Raw genomic sequence first — 23,275 nt, forward strand, 5'->3', positions numbered from 1 at the left:
AATATGTGTTTTTAAAGCTGTATCTAAACACTTAAACATGATTATCTTGAAATTACTAGAAATATGAAGTTGTACCTTGTTCATAGTAAGTACTCTGTAAATATTTGTAAAATTGATTTAGGTGAACAAAAAAAATCATATCTTTTTCCAACAAAGAAAGAAAGAGATTTGACTGGCTATTTTGCAGTCTGCCCCTAAGTCAGCTGCTACTGTGGACATCCAGGTCCCAAGTCCCTCTCTGACCTGTAGTCACTGCAGCAGAAGACTCGTTCTTCTCAAATTTTCATTCTCTGCCCTGCCCCCGTCATTACTCTGGGAATATAAAACGACTGACTTGCTCCCTTGATAAAGGACAACAGATCAATGAATTTAAGCGCCTGCATCATTAAAATTGTCATCCCTGGTCTACTATTTCAAGTGCAGTACCAACTGTGGCTAGCTTTTACTCTTCAGGGTGTCCTGTGATCTCCAGTTTCTTATGTAAATTAATGCAAAAACTGTTCCAACAGTATCACATGCTGTTCGTTTCAAAGTTCAAAAGGAATGCTCTATTTCTTGATTTGATAAATGGAACGAGCAAAGTGGCAGTGTGCTGAGTAACAGGTTAGCAAACAGAATATTGGTCCAACCATGGATGAAGAGCATTGGGGAAGAAAGCACGGTATGTGTATTTTCAAGCGTGTTGAAACAGAGATTCACCTATATCTATTTTGTACTTATATACAAATATTTCTAAAATGTGAAGTTACAGGACAATACATTTCATTTCACTTAGGAGGTTTACAAATTAGTTTGAAAAAGATGACTCCATAGCTCATGAAGGTCTAGGATCATGCCTTTTCCATGTCTATATTGCATCTTTCCTGTCCTGTCTCCCACTCACCACCCATCGCCTGGCACTGGGCCTTTCTAACAGGGAACACTTGTCTGATAAATATTTAATGAATGACTAATAATTTCATCTGAGTTCTTTAAAAAATTTTCATCATCTTTTAAAATTATGTACAGATTTTTTTGTTTAGTGGACTAGTGGAGGGATAGAGATGTACTCTTCTAGAAGGATGGATCAGAGCAGCTTGATTAAATGGACCAAAGACCAATTGATAAATTGGTTTTTAAAAGCATTTGAATGTCCTTTAATTCTCAAATTGAATCACCCATCATTGTGAGTTTTTTGGGAAGTAAGATTATCAGCAGACCCTTCATTCAAATGTGAATAAACATGGCAGAAGCACTTTATCTAGAAAAGTTTGTTTAGAAAAAAATAAGTTGACGGGCAAAGATAAAGGTCTCTCAGGTTATAATCATTTCAGGGAAATAAATGCTGTGTGCGTGTGTCTGTGTGTGTAGTGTGTGTTTGTGTGTGTGTGTGTGTGAATTAACCAGTTGGGTGACCACATTAATTGTGTACATGTGTCATATTATGATTGCTTAAAGATTGGGTGGAAAATCTATTGGCATGTTTTTGTTAAATCTTATCTATCCCAGTTTAACGGGGCAAGTGACAAGAAAAATTATAACACTCTAAGGTCTACTACATCACCCTCCCTTTCCCCCACCACTCATCTTCACCCTCAGCTTCTGCTTGTTCCAAAGTCACTGTGCCAACATCAAATAATAATGTGCATCCAAATTAAATTAAAAACCTCCGAATAAAGACCTTCCATCTGATTTACATATGAATTTGTTGCTGACTTTCTTCTTGTTTATCTAATGGGTTTGAACTCAATCGGATTGAGTTTCAGATCCCAGCTACCACTGACCAGGTGTGTGAATTAGAAATAGCCTCAATGTTCTCATGTATAAAATCACAATATTACCATGTACCTCATAAATTCATCAAGTCAACCTTGCTGGATGCGGGATATTTTTGTATTCCTTTATATGTATTCTTGAGCTTTGTTCTGAGATGCTGTGAAGTTACCTAGAAACTGTTTGGCTCTTTCAGGTCTGCTTTTAAGATTTGTGAGTTGGGACCAGAGCTAATTATCTCCCCAGTACCATAGAAAGACCATTCTTTGTGCTCTAATATACCCAGTACCCCCAAATCTTGAATTTTTCAGTCAGGCTGCTGGGGCAGGCACAATTCCCAGCCTTGTGTGAGAGCCTTTTCCTGTTCCCTCTAATCATTTCAGGTGGTTTTTTTTTTCAGGCCTCCAGAAAGTTTCTTCATATGCCTATGCCAATCAGTACTCAGCCTAATACTGGCGAAAGTTGTTCTGCAGATCTCCAGGGTTCTCTCTGAACAACTCTTCTCCTGTACTCTGCCCTGCAAACTTGAGCTGCCTATGTCTCCCCAGACTGAGCTCTGTCCTCTCAACATTGGGAGTCAGCCGTGCTCTGTCTGGGTTCTCTCTCCCTGTGCTGTGGGCTAGAAACTGTCAAGGCAGTTAAGTATGTCGTGGCGGTCTTCTATGGCTCCCTCATTAGTTCCCTGTCTCTCAGTGATTATTGTCCTTTGTTGCCTGATGTACAGTGTCTTGCAAACCATTGTTTCCTATATCTTGTCCATTTTTTGGTTGTTTTAAGCAGGAGAGCAGACCTAGTCCCTGTTACTCCATTGTGACTGGCAATGAGAGTCTTTTTATCATCTGCTTTTAATTGTCAACAGATTTAACCAGAAGATATGTGATTATAATGATAAGGGCATTCTTTTTAAAATTTATAGTTAGCCCTTCCTTCTATAAAAGATAAAGGTTGACAGTGTGTTTGCAGGAGATCTGAATTATTGTGCTGGTTGAACCACAAATTTCATGTGAAGGCTTAGACAAGTCCCTTAATTTCTCACATCTTCTCTTTTCTAATCTGTGGGAGACGTTGATCTAGACAACCTTTACATTCCCTTTCAGAAATGTATCGATGATCACTAATGTTTTCTTTAGAAATTGAGAAAAGCTATTGAATGTGTATCAGTTAGAAGGATTTTAAGGGAAACAAGAATGTATTTTCAACATCTGGTCTTTCTGAAATTTGAAAGATTCTTTGTGACTTAGTACTTAATAGTAAACCCAACAGCAGAACTGAAATCTTTCCTCTGACATACCTGGCAATGCCACACTGAAATAATTTAACACCGTTCTCTCTTCAGATATTGAACATTAAGCTTTAGTTTTTGCTTTGTATCTCTTCTGTTTATTCCTTCATATTCTAGAGATCCTATTACCCTACTTCGACGTTACGGTATGTTACTACGTAAATGTATCATGAAAGACTGCTGCAAGGTGACAAGCCACATCAGAAGAAAACACCAAGGACCTACAAGACAAAGCTCTCATACATGAATATCTGAAATAACGCCAATAATGACACTGGAAATGAAGTAAACTCACACGAGAGTCAGGAAATTTATCTTTAGTGCTTTCAGAAGAGGCTCATTGCCAGAGGCAGAATGCATTAATTTCATATGCCATGTTAGGAATTTCCATTTCTCCTTGAATAAAGCGCTAGTTTCAAAAATTGTCTTTAGAGTAGAAAGACTCTCAGTGATTTATTAAACTTTCTTCTCTTTACCTTCAGAAATCCACTAATTTTGCACCATATTTGGCAGACGGGATGTTGGGCCAATCTCATGTCAATTCTACCAGAAGTGTGCTTACAATTTATTTACCATTTGCAAAATGAAAAGCATTATGCTAGGTCTTGTGGGCTATTCAAACAAGTAAAATATTTAGTCCTTTTCCTTGATGAACTAGAACATAATTAAAGAATCAAAATCTATACACAAAGTAGATAAGTATCTATCAATGTAAGGCAACAAGTTATAAGTACCAAATGTCGCCAATTAGAAATCAATGGGAATATCTGGTATAATTCTTGAGAGAGTATAATCACAACTATTAGGAAAAGTTTTGCTCTGACTGTTTAGCTATGGAAATCATGATTCATTAATTCATTTATTTAAATATTTACTAAGTGTATAATATAAACCCCAAACTGAGTACACATGGTGTAGAACAGTACTGTCAAATAGAACTTTCTGTAATGAGGGAAATGTTCTTTATCTAAAATGTCCAATGCAGTGACTAGCTACATGAGGAAATTTCAATTTTAACTAGTTAAAATTAAATAAGATTAAAAATTCAGTTCCTCAGTTGCAATAATTATATTTCAAGTACTCATAGCCACATGTATTGGAATATATAGGTCTAGAAGGAAAAGACAGGCATGTATACAAAAAATTACAATTTGTTGGGGCCGGTCCCGTGGCGTAGTGGTTAAGTGCGCGCACTCTGCTGCTGGTGTCCTGGGTTCAGATCCTGGGCACACACCAACACACCGCTTGTCAGGCCATGCTGTGGCAGCGTCCCACATAAAGTGGAGGAAGATCGACGCAGATGTTAGCTCAGGGCCAGTCTTCCTCAGCAAAAAGAGGAGGATTGCCATGGATGTTAGCTCAGGGCTGATCTTCCTCACAAAAATAAATTACAATTTCTTGTGTAACTTTTATGACGTGGTTCTACGGAAGCAAGAGAAGGAATACCTTATATTCCCTAGATTACTTTAGAAGTTGTGTTTGAACCAAGTTTTAAGTATATTTAATATTTACCAGAAAAAGAAAAAGCTAGTGAGCATCTTAGTCAGCAGAAATAGCAGGAAGAAAAGCGTGAGGGTGTGACGTATTTGAGGGACAGAAAGCAGAGTAACAAGTGGGGAAGTTGTGGGAGGTGCTGGGCAGGAGGGAGGCAGGTCAAGCAGGGGCTCAAATTTGCATTTTAGAAAAAAATGCTCTGCCATTAGTTTGTCAATCATGGCATTATTGGTATTATGGACCTGGAGATTTCATGTTGGGGGTCGGGGTGGGAGCTGTCCTGTGCATTGTAAGATGTTTATCAGCATTCCTGGCCTCTACCAGCTGAATGCCAGTGGCAGGGGCCCCGGTTGTGACAATCAAAGATGTGTCTAGACACTACCAAATGTCTTCTGGGAGGCAAAATCACCCCGGTTAAGAACCACTGTGGTGAAAATGACCTGCAAAGATGTAAGGTTGAAAGCCAGGAGGTCACTACAAGTGTCTGTGTGTGAGAGGACAAGAGCCTGAAATAAGAGACTGAGGGGAGTGGAGGCCTACGCCAACTGAACAGGATTGGAGAGGAGAGAGACGGAGAATAGGGTAACAAGCTCTAGAGACTGCACGGAACATGGAGCCTTTTACAGAAATGGAAAGTACAGCAGAAAGATCAAATTTGAGGAAAAGATGAATTTGGCTTTGAACATGCTGACTTGTGGTATCTGTGGAACCTCCAAATGGAGGTGTTCCATGGGTAGTTGGAAATGAAGGTCTGGAATTCAAAAGAGAAGTGTGAACTGGACATGTAAGTTTGGGAGTCATAAACATCTAGATAATAGTGGAAATCATGAAAATGTTTCCTTCTGCCCCCATCACTCTAGACTTAATGACAACTGTCATCATTTCCATCTGATCTCCTAATACAGCGCTATTCAATCTATTCAACACATAGCACCTGTTCTGTTCTGTTTTTTGTTTTTTTCGTGATTTCATGTACAATCAAGGACTTTGAGGTCCAGCTGCACTGGTTTATTTACTCTCAGTACTTCTGCCTGGCGGTCTTTGATCTCACTCTTCCCTCTTCCTGGATTACTTTTCTTCTTCTGTAGCACAGCTTGTCCCCACCTACAGTAGAACGGTCAAAGGTCATATTCCTAGTGAGACCTTCCCTGACCAGGCTGTTTACATTTGAACAATGTTTCTGCCAAACATTCCTTGTCTAAGATTTTTTTTTCTCCAAAACTCTTATTAATGTTTAAAGTACCACATATTAGTGATTTATATAATTTATTGTATGATTCGCTCCAGAAGGATACAAGTTCCATGATGCCAGGACTTCTGTCTGTTTTTGTTCATTTCTGTATATCCAACACTTAAATCAGTGCCTAACACCTCATAGGCTCAACCAATATTTCTTTGATGAATGAAGTAATAGTCATTCATACTAGTCAAGACACGTTTGCCTGGGTTCAGTCAAGCTCTCGCTTAGACTTATGGCACAAACTAGGAAACCACAAGAAAGTAATGTTCACTTGTTTTTGAGGTCTCAGAGACACAATTTCACATTTGGCAGTACCTGTTTAACTCACTGAGACTACTGGCCTTCAAACATCTTTTTAACATATCAACATTTATGTTCAAAACACACAACATTTTTACATCATATGTAAAATTCACATTTCTCAGTGTGGGCTCCAAAAACTCTTCAGAATTTTTACACATTGTTAACCTCATCATAAATTGACAATATTCCCCATCACAAAATATGTTAATTTCTGCTTTTGTGCTCTGACATCTTGCCACTTTCAATCCTAATGTTGCCCTCCCACCTTCTCTTCACTAATATCTGTCATAATCTTGCTCTATCTGTAATGTTATCATTTCTAGAAAGCTGCATTCACGTGATAGACCTATCCTAGGACTGCATTACTAAAAGAAACATCTGATACCACAGGCTTGGGTTAGGTGTTCAATTTGTATCCTAAACAACCCTTTACCTACTTCCAGCGTTTAACTTTGCATTGCAATTGTTTGATTACTCCTCTGTCTCCAACAACTAACTATAAGCTCTCTTTTAGCTTATATCCATTGTATCACTTGCTCCTGGCCCCGAGCCAGGGACATAGTATAGCTCAGTAAATATTTGTTCCTTCATATACGTTAATTGTCTTCATCTACTTCTAATTATTCTTCTGCCTTATAAATTTAAATACCTGCTTGCTCAATGTGTTCTTTGCTAATACACATTTGTTGATATTCTGTTAAAGTGCTATTAGCTTTTTCAGGGTGTTCTACCTCAATAACAGAATATGCTCTTTAAGCACTTAAGTGCTTCACAGGCTTCCATTCTCCAAAGCACCTAAGGCAGGGCACGCAAAATATTTTTTTCCGTTAAGAGGTTAAGAGCTTGGACACGAGTCAGATTGGCTGGATTTGAATCCTGCGTCTATGTTTTACAAACAAAATGACTTTGGACATGTTGCATAACATTGTAAATCTTGGTTTTCTCATCTGAATAGTAGAATAGTATAATTTAATCGTAGAGATGAAGGATTAAATGAGATAATAAGTATAAATCACTTCGAGCAAGTTATCGTGGTTACATAGTGTAGTGTTGTGTACTCTAGATGGTAAGTAATTACTTTTGAGATGTTCAGCTCCCAAACCCTGGGGCGTTATTGGTGATGCAAGTTATTAATGCCTAACAGATGGACAATGGCAGAGGGAAGAAGTGTATACCAACAAGAGCAATCTTATCTACATCTGTCCAGTGCTTTATATTCCCTCCTTCTTTAGCCTTGCCTTCCTGAGAATTTCCAAATTTTGCTTTCTCTTTCCATTCTAATTCCATAATTTCTTTGCCTTATTTGTACCCTTAGAGTACTGAGGAAATAGTGTAATGAGCTAATGCTTAATGCTGCACAGGCCTCTCCTAAGAGATGCACTAACGCATCAGTACCAAAAATGTTTGAAATACTAATTTTCCTCTTAATGAGCCCAAACATTTTATTATAGTTATACCTTAATACCAAGTTGCAGGTCATTAGCTTCACATAGTGAAAGCAGCTGATGTTTCTAGGGCTTAATGTTTCTGCCATTTGCTTGATGACCCCTCTTTCTTGCCCATTTTACATAGTAGAATTTTAGGGAATGAAAATTAGATCACTTGGCAGGTATTGTATATGATGTTTTGATTTCACTATTTATTTATTCAAAAAATATTTTTCAGGTTATAGCAATTAACATATACTGATTCCACAAAATTTGAATTTTGAAAATGCGAAAAGGAACAAATATAAGGAAAATGATTCATCCCTCCACCTAAAGATAATCATTTCTGATTTAGTTCCTACGAATCTTATTTCCAACATATGCTTTACGTGTGTGTATCAGACAGTGTACACAATTTTGTTTGCTGCTTCTTTCATTGAACTACATATGTATGTTTTCCTTTGTATAATAACATTTGGAAATGCCATTATAATAGTTAAGATAATAGTTTAGTTATATAGTATATGTTACAGTTTTATATATGTATGAATATACATGTGTAACTATGTATCAAGAATTATTTTCTTATATTTCTACTGCCCCATATTATAAATAATATTGTGAGGAACATTTTTCTGACAAATATTGATTGAGTTATTGACTTATCCTAATGGGAAATATATTCAATATATTTAAACATTTGTGATATTATGCTATATTATTTTCAGGAAATAGAATGCAATATATTGGTTAAAATCTCAGACTCTGAAGTCTATGATCTATGCCTAAATCCTCACTCTAAATCATTCTACGTAGGTAATTTTAGGAAAGTCATTTGACCTCTTTAAACTTTATTTTCCTTATCTGTAAAATAGGATTATTACACATAATGAAATAATACTGTAAATAGTATTGAGCATATTTTATGGCAATAAAAACTGTTAATTTTGAGCTCTTAATTTGTGTACCCACCAGGAATGCAAATCTTTTTGTTTTTTGTACTCTTATCCATATCACTATTGTTATTTAAAAATTATTCTAATTTGATAGAAAAAAATACGACAAGTTATAAGTGAAAAACCCATACTCAAGCTAACTTAAGCAAAATTAGGATGTTCATTGTCTGGCAGACGTGAACTTCAGACAGAAAGACGTGATCTTTAGGTTTGGCTGGAGCCAAGATTCAAATGCCACCAGACTTCCTGAATATTTTTTTTTGCGAGGAAGATTAGCTCTGAGCTAATATCCATCACCAATCTTCCTCTTTTTGCCGAGAAAGATTGGCCCTGGGCTAACATCCACGGCATGGCTTGACAAGCTACCGGGCCGGCCCCTGAATATTCTTAATCTTAATTTCTTCACTGTGCTGGACTTGTACATTAGAACAAAGATTACATGTGTTTATGTAAATTACATGGTTTTTGACACCTTTTAATCAGAGAGGAAAGAGTTTATCTCTTTCAACATTAGTTTGAAAAATATGGGGAAGTATTCTTACTGCTCGTATTTGAGCCAGACATCCATGCCTTAAGCGTTTACTCTGTCCATGGAGAAAGGTTTCTGTGAGGAGACCAGCTACAGCGTAGGAGATAAGAGGCAGTTGTTTAAGGATCACACACTCATGGCCACTAGAGTGATCTTGGCTGGAGAGTCAAGCTAGCTTGATCTACTCCACAGATAACCTTTGATGTTTTAACTTGTTTAATCCAACTATATTACTAGAGTTAGTGAAAAGATTTTCCAAGTGTATGTTAGTCTTTTCCTCTGTCTACCGCTCACTTGAAGAGCAATTTTTCTATCGGTTTAGTGTTTTTCCTCTTAATTTTTTACTGCTCTTCATGGTATTTATGGCAGTTTTTCCAGAGTTTATGTAGTGAGATGATTTTAAAACTTATGTTGTTCTGAAAACTCCATTTTGCTGAAGAATTCACAATTAGCGTCAAGTCCTTCACAGCATTTTGGTGTGGTTTCTTTAATCTCTACCATATTTTTAATTGTTGCTCTTTCATTTCATAATATTGTTTAATTATGACTTTTTTCTTTGTCACTATTTTTTGTCACTATTTTGTTTTGTTGCTTTTTGACAAATCTTTCAATTTGTCTATCTACATATTCTTTTCAAACACCAGCTTTTGATTTTGTTGATCTTCTCTATTTATTATTTTAATAGTTTTGTTTTCTCTACAAATTTCTGTCATATTTTAGTTATTTCTGTCTACCTTTTTAATTTCATCTGTAGTAAAGAACATCTTCAATTGGATATTTAATATATTTATTTTAAATCTTAAAAAAATGCATATAAAATCAAGAATTTCCATTAGTGATGACTTCAGCTTCAGTCAACAAATATTATATGAATTCTTTCATCTGAATTAATTCTAAACTTATAATTTACATTGTGATTTTTTTCTTTCAGCTCCCAAACTTTTTTTTAAACTTTAGTGTAATTTTTAGTTTTTAATTTAATTGTACTGTTGTGAGAAAATGTGACCTTTATGACATTTCTTCTTTGACATTTCTTAAGACTTGCTTTGTGGCCTATCCTGTTCATTTTTGTAAGTATTTCAGGTACACTTGATGACATTATATATTATGTATTTGATAAATATTGGTTTCTGTTTTAGATCAAGCTTTTTTTGGGTATGATCTATCATACATAGACGTGTATTAAAATCTTCCCTCATCTGGGAAAATTATAATTTGTCTTTATAGTTATTCTAACTTTTGTTTTATATTTTGAGACTTTATTTTTAGTTACATAACAAATTATGATTGTTACATCTTTTTTATAGAATGTTCCTTTTGTTATTCTCTAGAAATTAGCTCTACTAAGGTTTTTTTTCACTTAAATTTCTTTTTTTCTGATATTGATACTATTCTACTAGCTTGCTTTTAATTAGTATTTAATAATTCAATTCCTTTATTTTCATTCTATTTTATTTATTTTTGTTGTTACAGTTGTTTGTTTATAATGTTTCTCTTGTAAGTTGCACATAGTTATATTCTCTATTTTTTAAACCATTTTAGTTGTCTCTTACTTTAAATAGCTAAGTATATCCCATTTGTGTGTGTGTATGTGTGATTATTTATATATTGGTAGTTATTGCTATCACAACTTACTGTGTCTTCCATTAATTTTTTTCTTTACTTCTTTTCTGTTGTTTTAAAATTAAGAATAAGGTTAAGGTTAGATTAGGGTTAGAGTTAGGATTTGGTTTGGGCGTTTTCTCTTTTATGATCAACAGTTAGCTATCTTGATTATTATCCTTGATTTTTCAATATCCGTGCTCACCATTATATCTTCTGACAATATTACTATTAATAGTTGTGGTAAAGTACAATTATTAATGTTTCTTTACATAAGATATTTAGATTTAGACTTTTTTACTCTGAATGTCTGAAAATGCATTTAGTCTAGAGTCATATTTAGCTAAGTAAATAAATTCAGGTTGAATTTTATTTTCCCATACAATGTGGACATTATTCCGCTGGTTCTAGCATCTAGTTTTCGTTATCAATATAATTGTCATTCTTTTATAGATAATCTATAATTTTTGTCTTGTAGATAAATTTTTTTTCATCCATAATGGTCCATGTTTTTCATTACATTATGTCTATAATGTCTGTATGTCTGGAGTGATTTTATTTTTATGTATCATGCTCAATACTTGAACTGAACTATTATTCTTAATATATATCTTTTTTCAATTCTGGAAAAGTTTCAGCCATTACACCTTCAAATACTGCTTTTCTGCCTGTCTGTACATTCTTTTCTTTTGTAATACTTATTTGACATATATATATTGGAATACCCAGCTCCGTACATCCCTAAGTCTCTTAATGGTCTGCATGCTTTCATTCTTTTATCTCTACATCACTAATCTAGCTGGAATTTCCCAGTACGATCTTCCAATTCACTAACTCTCTTTTCAACTTTGTCTGGTCTAGAGTATATCCTTTCTAGTGACCCTTTTTTCTTCAATGACTAACATTTCAATTCTCTTGTTTTTTCTCAGATAACTTTACACTGTTTTTATTTTTTAATGAGTATTAGCTCTTCATTAAAATCTTTGAGACACACTTATTTTAAAATCTTTTTCAGTCTTTCTATAATTTTAATGCACTCAGATTAATTTCAACATCTAATTATTGACTATCTTTATTAGCTTTAGATCTCTTTGTATGTTATGGAAAATTTTTCATAGCTTCTTTTGAGTAGGGTCTGAAGAGTGGTTCTCTCTTTTCTCTTCCTTTATCTATCTGGCTCTCTATTTGTGCTTACTCCTCCATAGCATTCAGTATTGTTCCTATTTCCTTTGCTCCAGGTCTTCTAGGCCAATAACCCCAGTGTACTCTCAGGATTAGTCTCACATTTATGATTCAGGAATCCTGCCTTCTCGTATTGAAAACCACAAATCGAGTCACTGAAGTGTGTTACTTGGTTCAGATCCAGGTTGTGAGACTGTGTATAAACTCCAGACTCATTAAATATAGAACTTCGTATAAATTGTAGCTTCAAACAGCATTATCCAGCAACTTTTGTCAGCCTTATATTGTCAGGAAAACTTACACTCTTTGTGGTTTTAACAATAAGTTGAATTTATCTCTCATCTGACACGAAGTACTTTTAGTCACTGCTACCCTACAGAAACTGAGTCTCTAGGACCTGCTTCTACACTTGGAGCTGAGGTCTATGGTTTCATCCTTAGACTCTTCTTTGTGTTTCTGTTCTATTTTTCTGTAATGATTATTATTCCAATATTCTTTCATCAAATTCTTTGAGATCTTATACTTTTAAAAATAATTTTTTAGCACAATTCTGTCTTTGAGACATAGTATAGCTTAGCGGTTAGCACAGATTCTAGGGCCAAACAGGTTCAAATCATGGCTCTTCCTCTTTTACCTGCATGGGTAATAGGAAAGTTACTCAAGTTTCCTGTGGCTCAATTTCCTCATCCATATAATGAGGGTAATAATAGCAACCTATTCCATGGTATTTTTGTTTTGTTTTGATTTTTTGAATTACTTGATATATGTATATATGTATACAAATGCTTGGAAGCCTGAGTGGCACATAGTAATTACCAACGTAGTGTTAACTATTATTATTTATTAATTATCTCATTTTTTAGCTCTATTTTGAAGACCATCTCGACCAGGAGACCTTCAAGAAACTATTTAATTCCTCTAAAGCTTATTTAGTTGCATATTGTGAGATTAGATAAGGTACTATGCAATGTATGATTGCCCTGCATTTATTTTTAAAGTATCATGAAATAAAAAGTAATATATTTGGCAATTAAATATGAATAATATATAACTGTCTTCTTTGAATAATTTAATTATTTATAGTTATTTTTTAACATTTAAAATATTAAAGGATTTTCTGCTCATTACTCGTTATTCCTCATTATAAAAAATACACATAGAGCCTAACCTGCTGGGGTATTATCAGAGCCTAACTGACCTAGGAGAAGGGAAATACACAATTACAGCTGCCTCAAGCTTCCATGTGGGAGAAGGGAAATACCCAACTCCGTAAGCTGTACCACTTAGTACTTAAGTGTACCACTCTAGCTATCCTATCCCACCTAAGAGGGGAAAAAAACTGAGAAACACTGGTGAAGTTCATGATCCAGAGGCATAGACACACCAAAAGACTAAGACCTAATCATAGGACTATAGAACACTTACTCCATCCCACACCTCACAGCCATATCACTAAAAGCCTATTGACAGCAGTTCTTTTTTCCAAGTACATCATGTCTGGCTATCGAGAAAAGATTACAAGACATGCCAAAAGGCAAAAAAAAACAATTTGAAGAAACAGAGTAAGGATCAGAACCATACATGGCAGGAAAGTTGGAATTATCAGACTGGGAATTTAAAACAACTATGATTAATATGCTAAGAGTTCTAATGGATAAAGTAGATAGCATGAAAGAACAGATGGGCAATGTCAACAGAGAGATGGATATCCTAGATAAGCCCAAAAAGAAATCCTAGAGATAAAAACAATGTAACAGAAATGAAGAATGCCTTTGATGGGCTTGTTAGTAGACTGGACACAGCTGATGAAAGAATCTCTGAGATGGAGGAGGTATCAATAAAATTTTCAAAAGAAAAATAAAGAGAACAAAGACTGAAAAGAAAAGAGAAAACAGAACAAGATATCCAAAGACTTTGGTACAACTATAGAAAGTGAAACATACATGTAAGGGGAATACCAGAAAGAGAAGAAAGAAAGAAAGGGACAGAAGAAATATTTGAAACAATAATGACTGAGAAGTTCCTCAAATTAATGTCACACATCAAACCACAGGAAACACAGAAAATACCAAATAGGATAAATGCCAAAAAGAAAAAAAATAGACCTATGAATATCATTTTCAAACTACAGAATATCAAAGATAAAGAAAAAAAAATCCTGAAAGAAACCAGGGGAAACATACCCCTCACATATAGAAGAACAAAGATAAGAATCACATCTGACATCTCCTAAGAAATCATGCAAGTAAGAGAGTGGAGTAAAATATTTAAAGTGTTGAGAGAAAAAAACACCAACCTAGAATTCTGTTCCCTGTGAAATTATCCTTCAAAAGTAAAAGAGAAATAAAGACTCTCTCAGATAAACAAAAATTGAGGGAATTTGTTGCCAGCAGATATGCCTTGAAAGCAAATTTGATAAACTAGATGAAATGGACCAATTTCTTGAAAGACAATTTGCCAAAACTCAGACAAGAAATAGATATCTGGATAGGCCTATATCTATTAAATAAATTGAATCAATAATTAATACCCTTCTAAAACAGAAATCACCAGGCCCAGATGGGATCACTGGTGAATTCTACAAACAATTTAAGGAAGAAATTATACCAATTCTCTACAATCTCTTTCAGAGAATAGAAACTAACTCATTCTATGAAGTCAGCATTACCCTATTACCAAAATCCAACAATTACAAGAAAAGAAAACTACAGACCAATACCTATCATGCACGTGGGTGTAAAAATTCTCAACAAAATATTAACAAAGTGAATCCAACAATGTATAAAAAGAAGTATACACCATGACCAAGTGGGATTTATCCCAGGTGTGCAAGGCCGGTTCAGCATTCAAAAATCAAGTAATGTAATCCACTACATCAATAGGCTAAAGAAGAAAAATCACATGATCATATCAATAGATGCAGAAAAACCTTTTAAAAAGATACAACACCCATTCATGATAAAAATTCTCAGTAAACTAGCAATATAGGGGAAATTATCAATTTGACAACTTGAATGTTTAAAAAGAAACCTACAGCTAACATCATTCTTAATGGTGAGAAACTCGAAGCTTTCCCACCAAGATCAGGTACAAGATAAGGATGCCCCCTCTTATCGCTCCTTTACAACACTGTACTGGAAGTTCTATATAATGCAATAAGACCAAAAAAAAAAAAAGAAATAAAGGTTATACAGATTGAGAAGGAAAAAAATAAAACTGTCTTTGTTCACAGATAATATGACTGTCTAAGAACTGATGGCAAAAAAAAAAAAAAAAAAACCTCCTGGAACTAATAAATTATTATAGCAAGTTTCAAGATACCAGGTTAATACACCAAAGTCAATTGTTTTGCTATACACCAGCAAGGAAATAGTGAAATTTGAAATTTAAAACATAATATTATTTACATTAGCACCCCTAAAAATGAAATACTTAGGTAAGTGTAACAAAATATGTACAATATCTATATGAGGAAAACTGTAAAACTGTTATGAATGAAATCAAAGAAGAACTAAATTAATGGAGAGATACTCCATGTTCATGGATAGAAACACTCAATATTGTAAAGATGTCAGTCCTTTCCAAATTGATCTATAAATTCAATGCAATCCCAATAAAAATCCAGCAAGGTATTTTGTGGATATCAATAAACTGATTCTGAAGTTTATATGGAGAGGCAAAAGTCCCAGAATAGCCAATACAATACTGAAGAAGAAGAAAGTCAGCATTGGAAGACTGACACTACCTGACTTCAAGACTTAACTATTTTTGTTGTTGGTACCATTGAGTCAATTCCGACTCCTAGTGACCCTCTGTACAGTGGAGTGGAAACTTCCTGGACCTTTATGCACCATCCTCTATGAGTGAATGCTCCACTGGTATTCACGGCCAATTTTTTCAGAAGTGGATGGCCAGTTCCTTGTTCCTAGTCTGTCTTATTCTGGAAGCTCTGCTGAAACCTGTCCACCATGGGTGACTGTGCTGGTATTTGAAATATCCTTGTCACAGTTTTCAGCATCACAGCAGCTGCCATAGTGTGACAAGCTGACAGATGGGTGGTGTGGTTCCCTGACCAGGACACAAAGCTGGGCCATGGTGGTGAGAGCATTGAATTTTAACCACTAAACCAGCAGGGCTGGTCAATACTTAACATAAGGCAACAGTAATGAAGACAGTGTGGTATTGGTGAAAGAATAGACAAATAGATCAATGGAAAAGAATAGAGAGCCCGGAAATAGACCCTCACAAGTATAGTTAACTGATCTTTGAAGAAGGAGCAAAGGCAAAACAATGGAGCAAAGATAGTCTTTTTAACAAATAGTGCTGGAACAACTGGACATCCACATGCAAAAAAGTGAATCTAGAGACAGACCTTAGACCCTTCACAAAATGAACTCAAAATGGATCACAGACCCAAATGTAGAAGCATAAAACTCCTATAAGAAAACATAGGAGAAAACCCAGATGACCTAGGATATGGCAATGCCTTTTTAGATACGACACCAAAGGCATGAGCCATGAAAGAATTAATTGATAAGCTAGATTGCATTAAAATTAAAAACTTCTCTGTGAAGACAATATCAGGAGAACAAGAAGATTAGCCACAGACGGGGAGAAAATATTTTCAAAACACACATCTGATAAAGGACAGTTATCCAAAATATACAAAACACTCTAAAAACTCAGCAATAAGAAAGCAAACCAATTAAAAAATGGGCCAAAGACCTTAACAGACCCCTCACAAAGGAAGATATACAGATGGCAAATAACCATATGAAAAGGTGCTCCACATTGCATGTCAGAAGGGAAATGAAAATTAAAACAACAACGAGATACCATTACATACCAATTCAAATGTCCAAAATCTGGAAGACTGACAACACCAAATGCTGATGAGGATGTGGAGCAACAGGAACTCTCATTCTGTGCTGGTGGGAATGCCAAATGGTACAGTAGCTTTGGAAGATATTTTGGCAGTTTCTTACAAAACTAAATATACCCTTACCATACCGTCCAACAATCAAGTTCCTTGGTCTTTATCCAAAGGAAATAAAAACTTATGTCTACACAAAAACCTGCATACAAATGTTTATTGCAGCTTTATTCATAATTGCCAAAACTTGGAAGCAATCAAGATGTCCTTCAGTAGATGAATAGATAAATAAACTGTGGAACATTCAGACAATGGAATATTATTCAACTCTAAAAAGAAATGAGCTATTAAATCATGAAAAGACACGGAGGAAACAAATGCATAATACTAAGTGAAAGAGGCCAATCTGAATATACTACACACTGTATGATTCCAACTATATGACATTCTGGAAAAAGCAAAACTGTGGAGACAGTGAAAATATCAGTGTTTGCCAAGAGCTGGGTTGAGGTGGGGGATGGAGGAGCACAGAGGGTGTTTGGGTAAGTGAAAATACTCTATATGATACCACAGTGATGGATACATATCACTATGTATTTGTCTAAATCCATAGAATGTGCAACACCAAGAATGAACCATAATGTAAACTATGGACTTTGGATGATTATGATGCATCAATGTAGGTTCATCAATTGTAGAAAATGGACCACTTTGGTGGGAGATGTTGTAAATGGGGGAGGCCATGTGTATATGTGTGGGGTGGGGGTAATGAGATGTAAATGGAAAAACTCTGTATCTTCCCCTCAATTTTGCTGTGAACCTAAAACTGCCTTTAAAAAAGTCTCAAAACAAAATACAGGGCAGTTTTTTAATAAACATATCTCCTCATTCAATCATTGTACATATGTATTATATACTTTTAATCAGTGCAACCACAGTTTAGCATAAATTTTTCCATGTTTTACATTGTTTCTGTAATTGTTATTTTTATGGCTTCATAATAATTCATTTAGGGTATTTATTCATTCCTACTGCAGTTATTTATTGAACATTTACTATGTGCTATTCAAGGTCATGGGAATGCACTGCTAAGCCCAAGTACCTGCATTTACAGAGTTTACAACATTCCCATGTGGGCATAGCTGATATGAAATCATTCATTTAACTTTTTATTACTCTGTATAACTCGTTAAGAAGAAAATATTATATATATCCTGTTATTCAGCTTTGAAGATCCTTTGCAGAAAAGAAGTAATGTCATGGACCTAAAAATATTTTGCTTATTTAGATGTTGTTCTGTAAATCAACTTTCCAAGAGAAGATGGGAAAAATAATATGTATGTATATATATATGTATAGCCTAGTGAGTTGAACCAAGAAACTGCTTAGCTGATTCATCAGGATGAAGGTCCAAAGTACAATTAGATTGGACCTGTTTTTTCCATTATAAATTAAGATCCTCTGTATTTCTTCCTGACATGCAATATAAAGATATAAGGAGTCTCATATAAAATATTTTATTACCATATGACGTTTTTTTACCCTACCAGAAAAATTGCCTCTTAACCCCAAACTTATATTAACGTCCAAGCTTGTAAAATCTGTTTTTGCAAATTATGTGAAGCCATAAAATATGTTTATATTAAAGATACTATTGGTTTATGAAAATAGTCTTTTAATTATTCATTTAATTTATAAATGACCTCATTAGCATCCCAATTTTCTCCTTTGCTTTATTTTATGGTGTATCAATATGCTTAGAACCTCTCCGCAGAGAGACAGCAGTTCAGTCTGCTTGTCCTCCTGCACTGTTGGTATCAAGTTTGCACAAAAGGTACCTCTGGCAGTTTTCTGGATCCACGAAAGCACAAAGTTTATTTCTTCCATATTAGATTATTACAAATCTCACTTGTTTCCATTTTTTTATTCATAAGTAGTGCTACTTTAATTTTTTTGATTATAATTTTTTCCTGCAAAAGTAGCAGTAGAAATTTCAAAGTATGAACACTTTTGTAATCCTTGATACGTATGGCCAAATATTTCTCCAACATATTTCTAGCAGTCTAGAGGAAGCTAGCTTGATTTTATGTTGCTCTACTGTGACTTAATTAACTTCCTGTCTATATGGCTTTTCTCACTGTAGAATCTTTAAATTGGGAGTAGGAAGCCTTAACAGGGGCAGTCAGGAGTCGTGACTATTCACTTTCATCTCAACTGTACCCTGTCTCCACTTGGCTAAATTCCACTTGCTTTATTTAACTATTTGAGTCTGCGATCACAAAAACATGTTTTTCTGAGCTGCCGCTCATTTAATACTTCTATATTTGGAAAAAATCCTTTTAGACCATGTACAGTCAACAATGATTGCTCTCTATTCCCTTTATATTCATCCATTCAATGATTTATTCAAGATCAAATGTGAAATATGTTGCAGGAACTAAGCTGGGTGCTGGGGATTCAGTGTCTCAAAAAACAGCCATTCATCTGAATTTGAACTTCTTTAAGAGTTTTCTACACAACTACCTTCCCCTCCTCAGTATCAGTACTGGTATCAATTGACAAAACCAGAATTATATTTCAGAGAGGTTACCAAAACTCTTAAATCTTTACTTTTTTAAAGACTGTCACACAATTCCGTATCTCTAAAAAAACATTTTCTTTGAAATCTATCTTTCTTAGTTTAAGTGCCTAACTATATAGCTAGTCTGTGTTTTCTCACCTGACATAAGTTCTAGATAAAATATTTGCTTTTCCTCCAGGGTGTCAGCTAATCCCTTTCCCAACCTCTCCATCCTCAGATCCCTCAAAACCCGCACTGTGCAGTTTGGATTCGTGATATTCCAGTATCTTCTTCTGCCCAGTGGAAGGAGATTGGCAGATGGTTGTCCATCTGAGATGGGAGGGGGAGGGATACAAGGTCTTGAGGATATTCCAAGATTTTGATTCTGGATTCTCTACATCCGTTATCTCTTCCTTTTAACAAAGTTACTCAGAACCATCAGTGTTGGAACTAATATTGACCTTAAGACTGCTGTGGAAGGACTTGGGCTAAGGTAAAACTTCTAAGTAGGCTCCAGTGAGGCACTCATCTTCTACTGGTTTAACAAACATTTTTTGAGCTCCAGGCACTTGGATAGGGACTGCATCTGCCTCACTGGCTAACTGGAAGTATAGCTATATTCTTTCACTACCAATTTTCTCTCAGTTATCAAATATGAACGTAAACTTATTTCTACCACTTAATAAGTTATTATATTTGTTTTACCATGGCTTTATCATGGCTTCTAAGTTCCTTGGGAGATGGAAAAATCTGGCTAAATGATGTTAGTTACTCAAAATTGTTTAAAATAATACGTACTATTTATTAATAAATAATTAAGCACATTACTTGGTTCATTAAAAACATTTAATAAGTATTGACTATTATTTTAATATTATCAAACTGTTACACATTGATCATTTGACAGCAGTAAAAGTTAAATGTAAAAATATTAAAACTATTTGAATATTCATTTTCACCTCCCCAAAATGATGAAACTATTTTTTCTTTTTAGTGTATTTCCTCAAATTTTAATATTCAGTGGTATAAAGCACATTCAGTGGTATAAAGACATAAAATTGTCTTTAGTTCGTAGAATCCAGACAAGAAAAGTAGATCAAGTCCATTACTCTCCTTTGATGAGAAGGGCATCCAAACTAAATTCTGATTAAAATTTATCTATTCTTTTCTCAAAATTGAAAAAGATCCCATTCTGTGACTTCTGAAAGATGTTTGAAAGCCCTTGTATCTGAAGAGAGTTCTTTCTGATTTCTAACATTAATATTCCCTGCTAATCCTGAGAACTATTCTTTTCTGAAAATTAAATTCACTGATTCTTCACAATTCATACATGTTTACATATTTGAAAACATTCCAGGTTCTTCATGTTCCTTTTAAGTCATAAAAAAGATTAAACACCCTATTTATTAGTTTGGGGACAAGGTTGTTGTATTGCTTTGCCAGTGACGACAGTTATTAAATTTTAAAACTAATGGCATTTGTTGCATTATTGGTGTGTTTAGGGAAAAACAGTCCAGTTGGACTGAAATGCAAGATGCGTATGTTTTTACAGAAAGGATAGAAATCAAGGAGTAAATGAGAAAAAAACATTGTGTGAGCTACTTCAAATGAGAAGAAGGAAAGTTGTACAATAATCAAGTTCTTATCTTTAACATTTTAGAATATTTAGGAAGAAATGGGAGGATGATTTTTGACTTAGTAAAAAAATTAAGCTGGAAGTGAAAGGGAAGCTGTATATCAAATTGGAGACAGTATAATGACTGATCATAAACATGATGTATGGGCCCGATGTTGCCAATACTCATATTCAATTGGTCAGTGGACACAGAAATTAAATGACAGAATGATGACAATGAGTGTAGATTACATTTGCTGGACAGCAGAAACTCCCCTTACTCACACTATATCCCTGTCTCTGGCGTGAAGTGGATTCTCAGTAACCATCTCCTGAGAGGCCAGCAGGAGGGGTCTAGACAGACCGTGAGCTCTGAACTGATGCTGCCAGGAGGCTGCTTCCATACTGGGAAAATATTGCCCTGTTTCCATAACAGGAACCCATCTACCCTTCCTTTTGTTTTCCATTCCCTTTACCCAAGTACCTGCTTCCTTATCCTACTACATGATATGAAAATAGCCCCCATTATTTCTAATAATTTTGTCTAACAGAACACAATAGGCATCACTTCTTTGTCATCAATTTCGCCTGGCCCCAGTCATTCTACTTCTATGTAAAAACTCTTCTTTTCTTGTGTATGTTTGTGTTCATACCTCTGTTTTTATTTTTACTCTATCTGAGGTATAAATCATCAACACTAATTAATTACAAGCATAAAAAGTGAGGTGCAATTTCAGTGCAATAATTTCATGTATATAGTTTTTATGTGTAGATCACATATATGTATGATATGTGACACATATATATATAGAGAGAGAGACAAATTATGTGGGAGTGTATATTTTTGTTTTATTACATCTTCTCATATGACTAAAATAATCAAAATGATGTCCTGAAAGATCATCTTCCAAAATTTAGTATAGGATTTTATATATTTAAGTTATCATTTTATAACAATTTTATGTCCAAGACAAAAGTACAATGAATACTTTTTAGTTTAAAAGAGTGTATTCTTGTGGATTTAATAAAATTGTAAAACAGATCTTTTATGTCTGTGAGTTACTATATATATTTGTATATATGTAATATACATATGTATGTATATATATCTCTCTTTTTAAAAAATACTTTCAAGGGTCACATGATAGCATCCTGCGATGCCTGTGGAGTTACAAAACTGTGGGACTTTCGGAAGCTCTTACCAATCGTGTCCATTGATGTAGGTCCAAGTCCTGGTAATGAGGTGAACTTTGATTCATCAGGTAGGATCTTTTTTGTTTAACGTTTATGACCAAGCTAACAACTTTAATATTTGTTCTGGAAACAGAAACTATTTTCTGTTTCCATTTTAGGTTCTTGGTGTTTCCTCCTATGTAAATTTCTGTTCTTAATACTATATTAGAATATATTACATTGTCATATGTTATCATAGTATATATCATATCATGAAAGAATTATATTTATCGTATACGTAAAGGAAGAAATATTAGAGGAAATAAGTGTGTATTAATGTAGATAACGCAAGTTCCTCGCAGTGCCATGCATAATTTGGAGTTTATATCTCTTAGAATCACCAACCAAGGTAAGTAAATTGGGTTTTTTTGAAAGCAAAATGACTGAGAGTAGAGAAGAACAAAATTTTTGCAAAAATGAAATTGAAACATTTTAATGGAATATTTTAGTCATAATAATTTAATAAATTACCCCATGTTCTCTAGGTTTTACAATTAATTTGAAATATATATTCATATTATCATTGCAATTATATGCTCTGCATTCTGTAGTGTTACTATTTGATTGTTTAGCATTTTTTTGCAATAATATAAACATTATCAATCAGATAAAATGTTTTATCTTTGCTGATAATGAATAGCATAGCAACAGATTTTAACAAGCACACAATGGTTCCAACTGTCCATTTAATATGTTAAAGTTATAGTGACATCTGTCTAATTGTATAATTTATATAAATTATATAATTTAATGATAGCCTTTGCTAAATAAAGAATGTATATCTGTTATTGGATAATACAACTTTCTTTTGCTAGTGTGATACATGTTTTAAACTTTTTAAATTTTGAGAATTTTTTAAATTTTTGAGATTTATTTGTGGTAGATTGAAGTTGTAGAGATGGTAATTATAGATGAAGAAATAAAGATAGAATATATGTATAAGGAAATAATAATGTTTTATTTTAAAATAGTCCATATTAATTCTGTAGTGCAGAAAGTATGAATATGCTAGGAGTAATTCTAGAGCCATAAGATAATTGTGTGTTTCATGGGACTGGTTTCATGATATTGCCATCACATATCTAAAATTTAGAATACAGTAAGTTTGTCTAATTAACAAACTTAGTTGTGTTCCCCTGAGAGTTTGGCATATGAACCACGCTAATAACAATGGCTTCTTTAAAATGTTTTGAGTAATGTTCTTGACATTAAAAAATTTATGGTCTG

General features: G+C 34.3%; 1 protein-coding gene across 4 annotated transcripts in view; it reads left to right on the top strand.

Annotated features, from left to right (window-relative positions):
• The window catches only part of LOC131398997 (sperm-associated antigen 16 protein-like), a 598,225-nt gene that overhangs the window by 327,097 nt on the left and 247,853 nt on the right, over positions 1-23,275 (top strand). For all 4 annotated transcript variants that reach the window (XM_058532945.1, XM_058532944.1, XM_058532947.1 and 1 more), the window contains one exon: positions 21,951-22,077. In XM_058532945.1, the coding sequence (XP_058388928.1) occupies positions 21,951-22,077 (127 nt within the window). The remainder of the gene's footprint in view (positions 1-21,950; positions 22,078-23,275) is intronic.

This window comes from Diceros bicornis, chromosome 37 (assembly GCF_020826845.1).
Source record: "Diceros bicornis minor isolate mBicDic1 chromosome 37, mDicBic1.mat.cur, whole genome shotgun sequence".
NCBI lineage: Eukaryota > Metazoa > Chordata > Mammalia > Perissodactyla > Rhinocerotidae > Diceros > Diceros bicornis.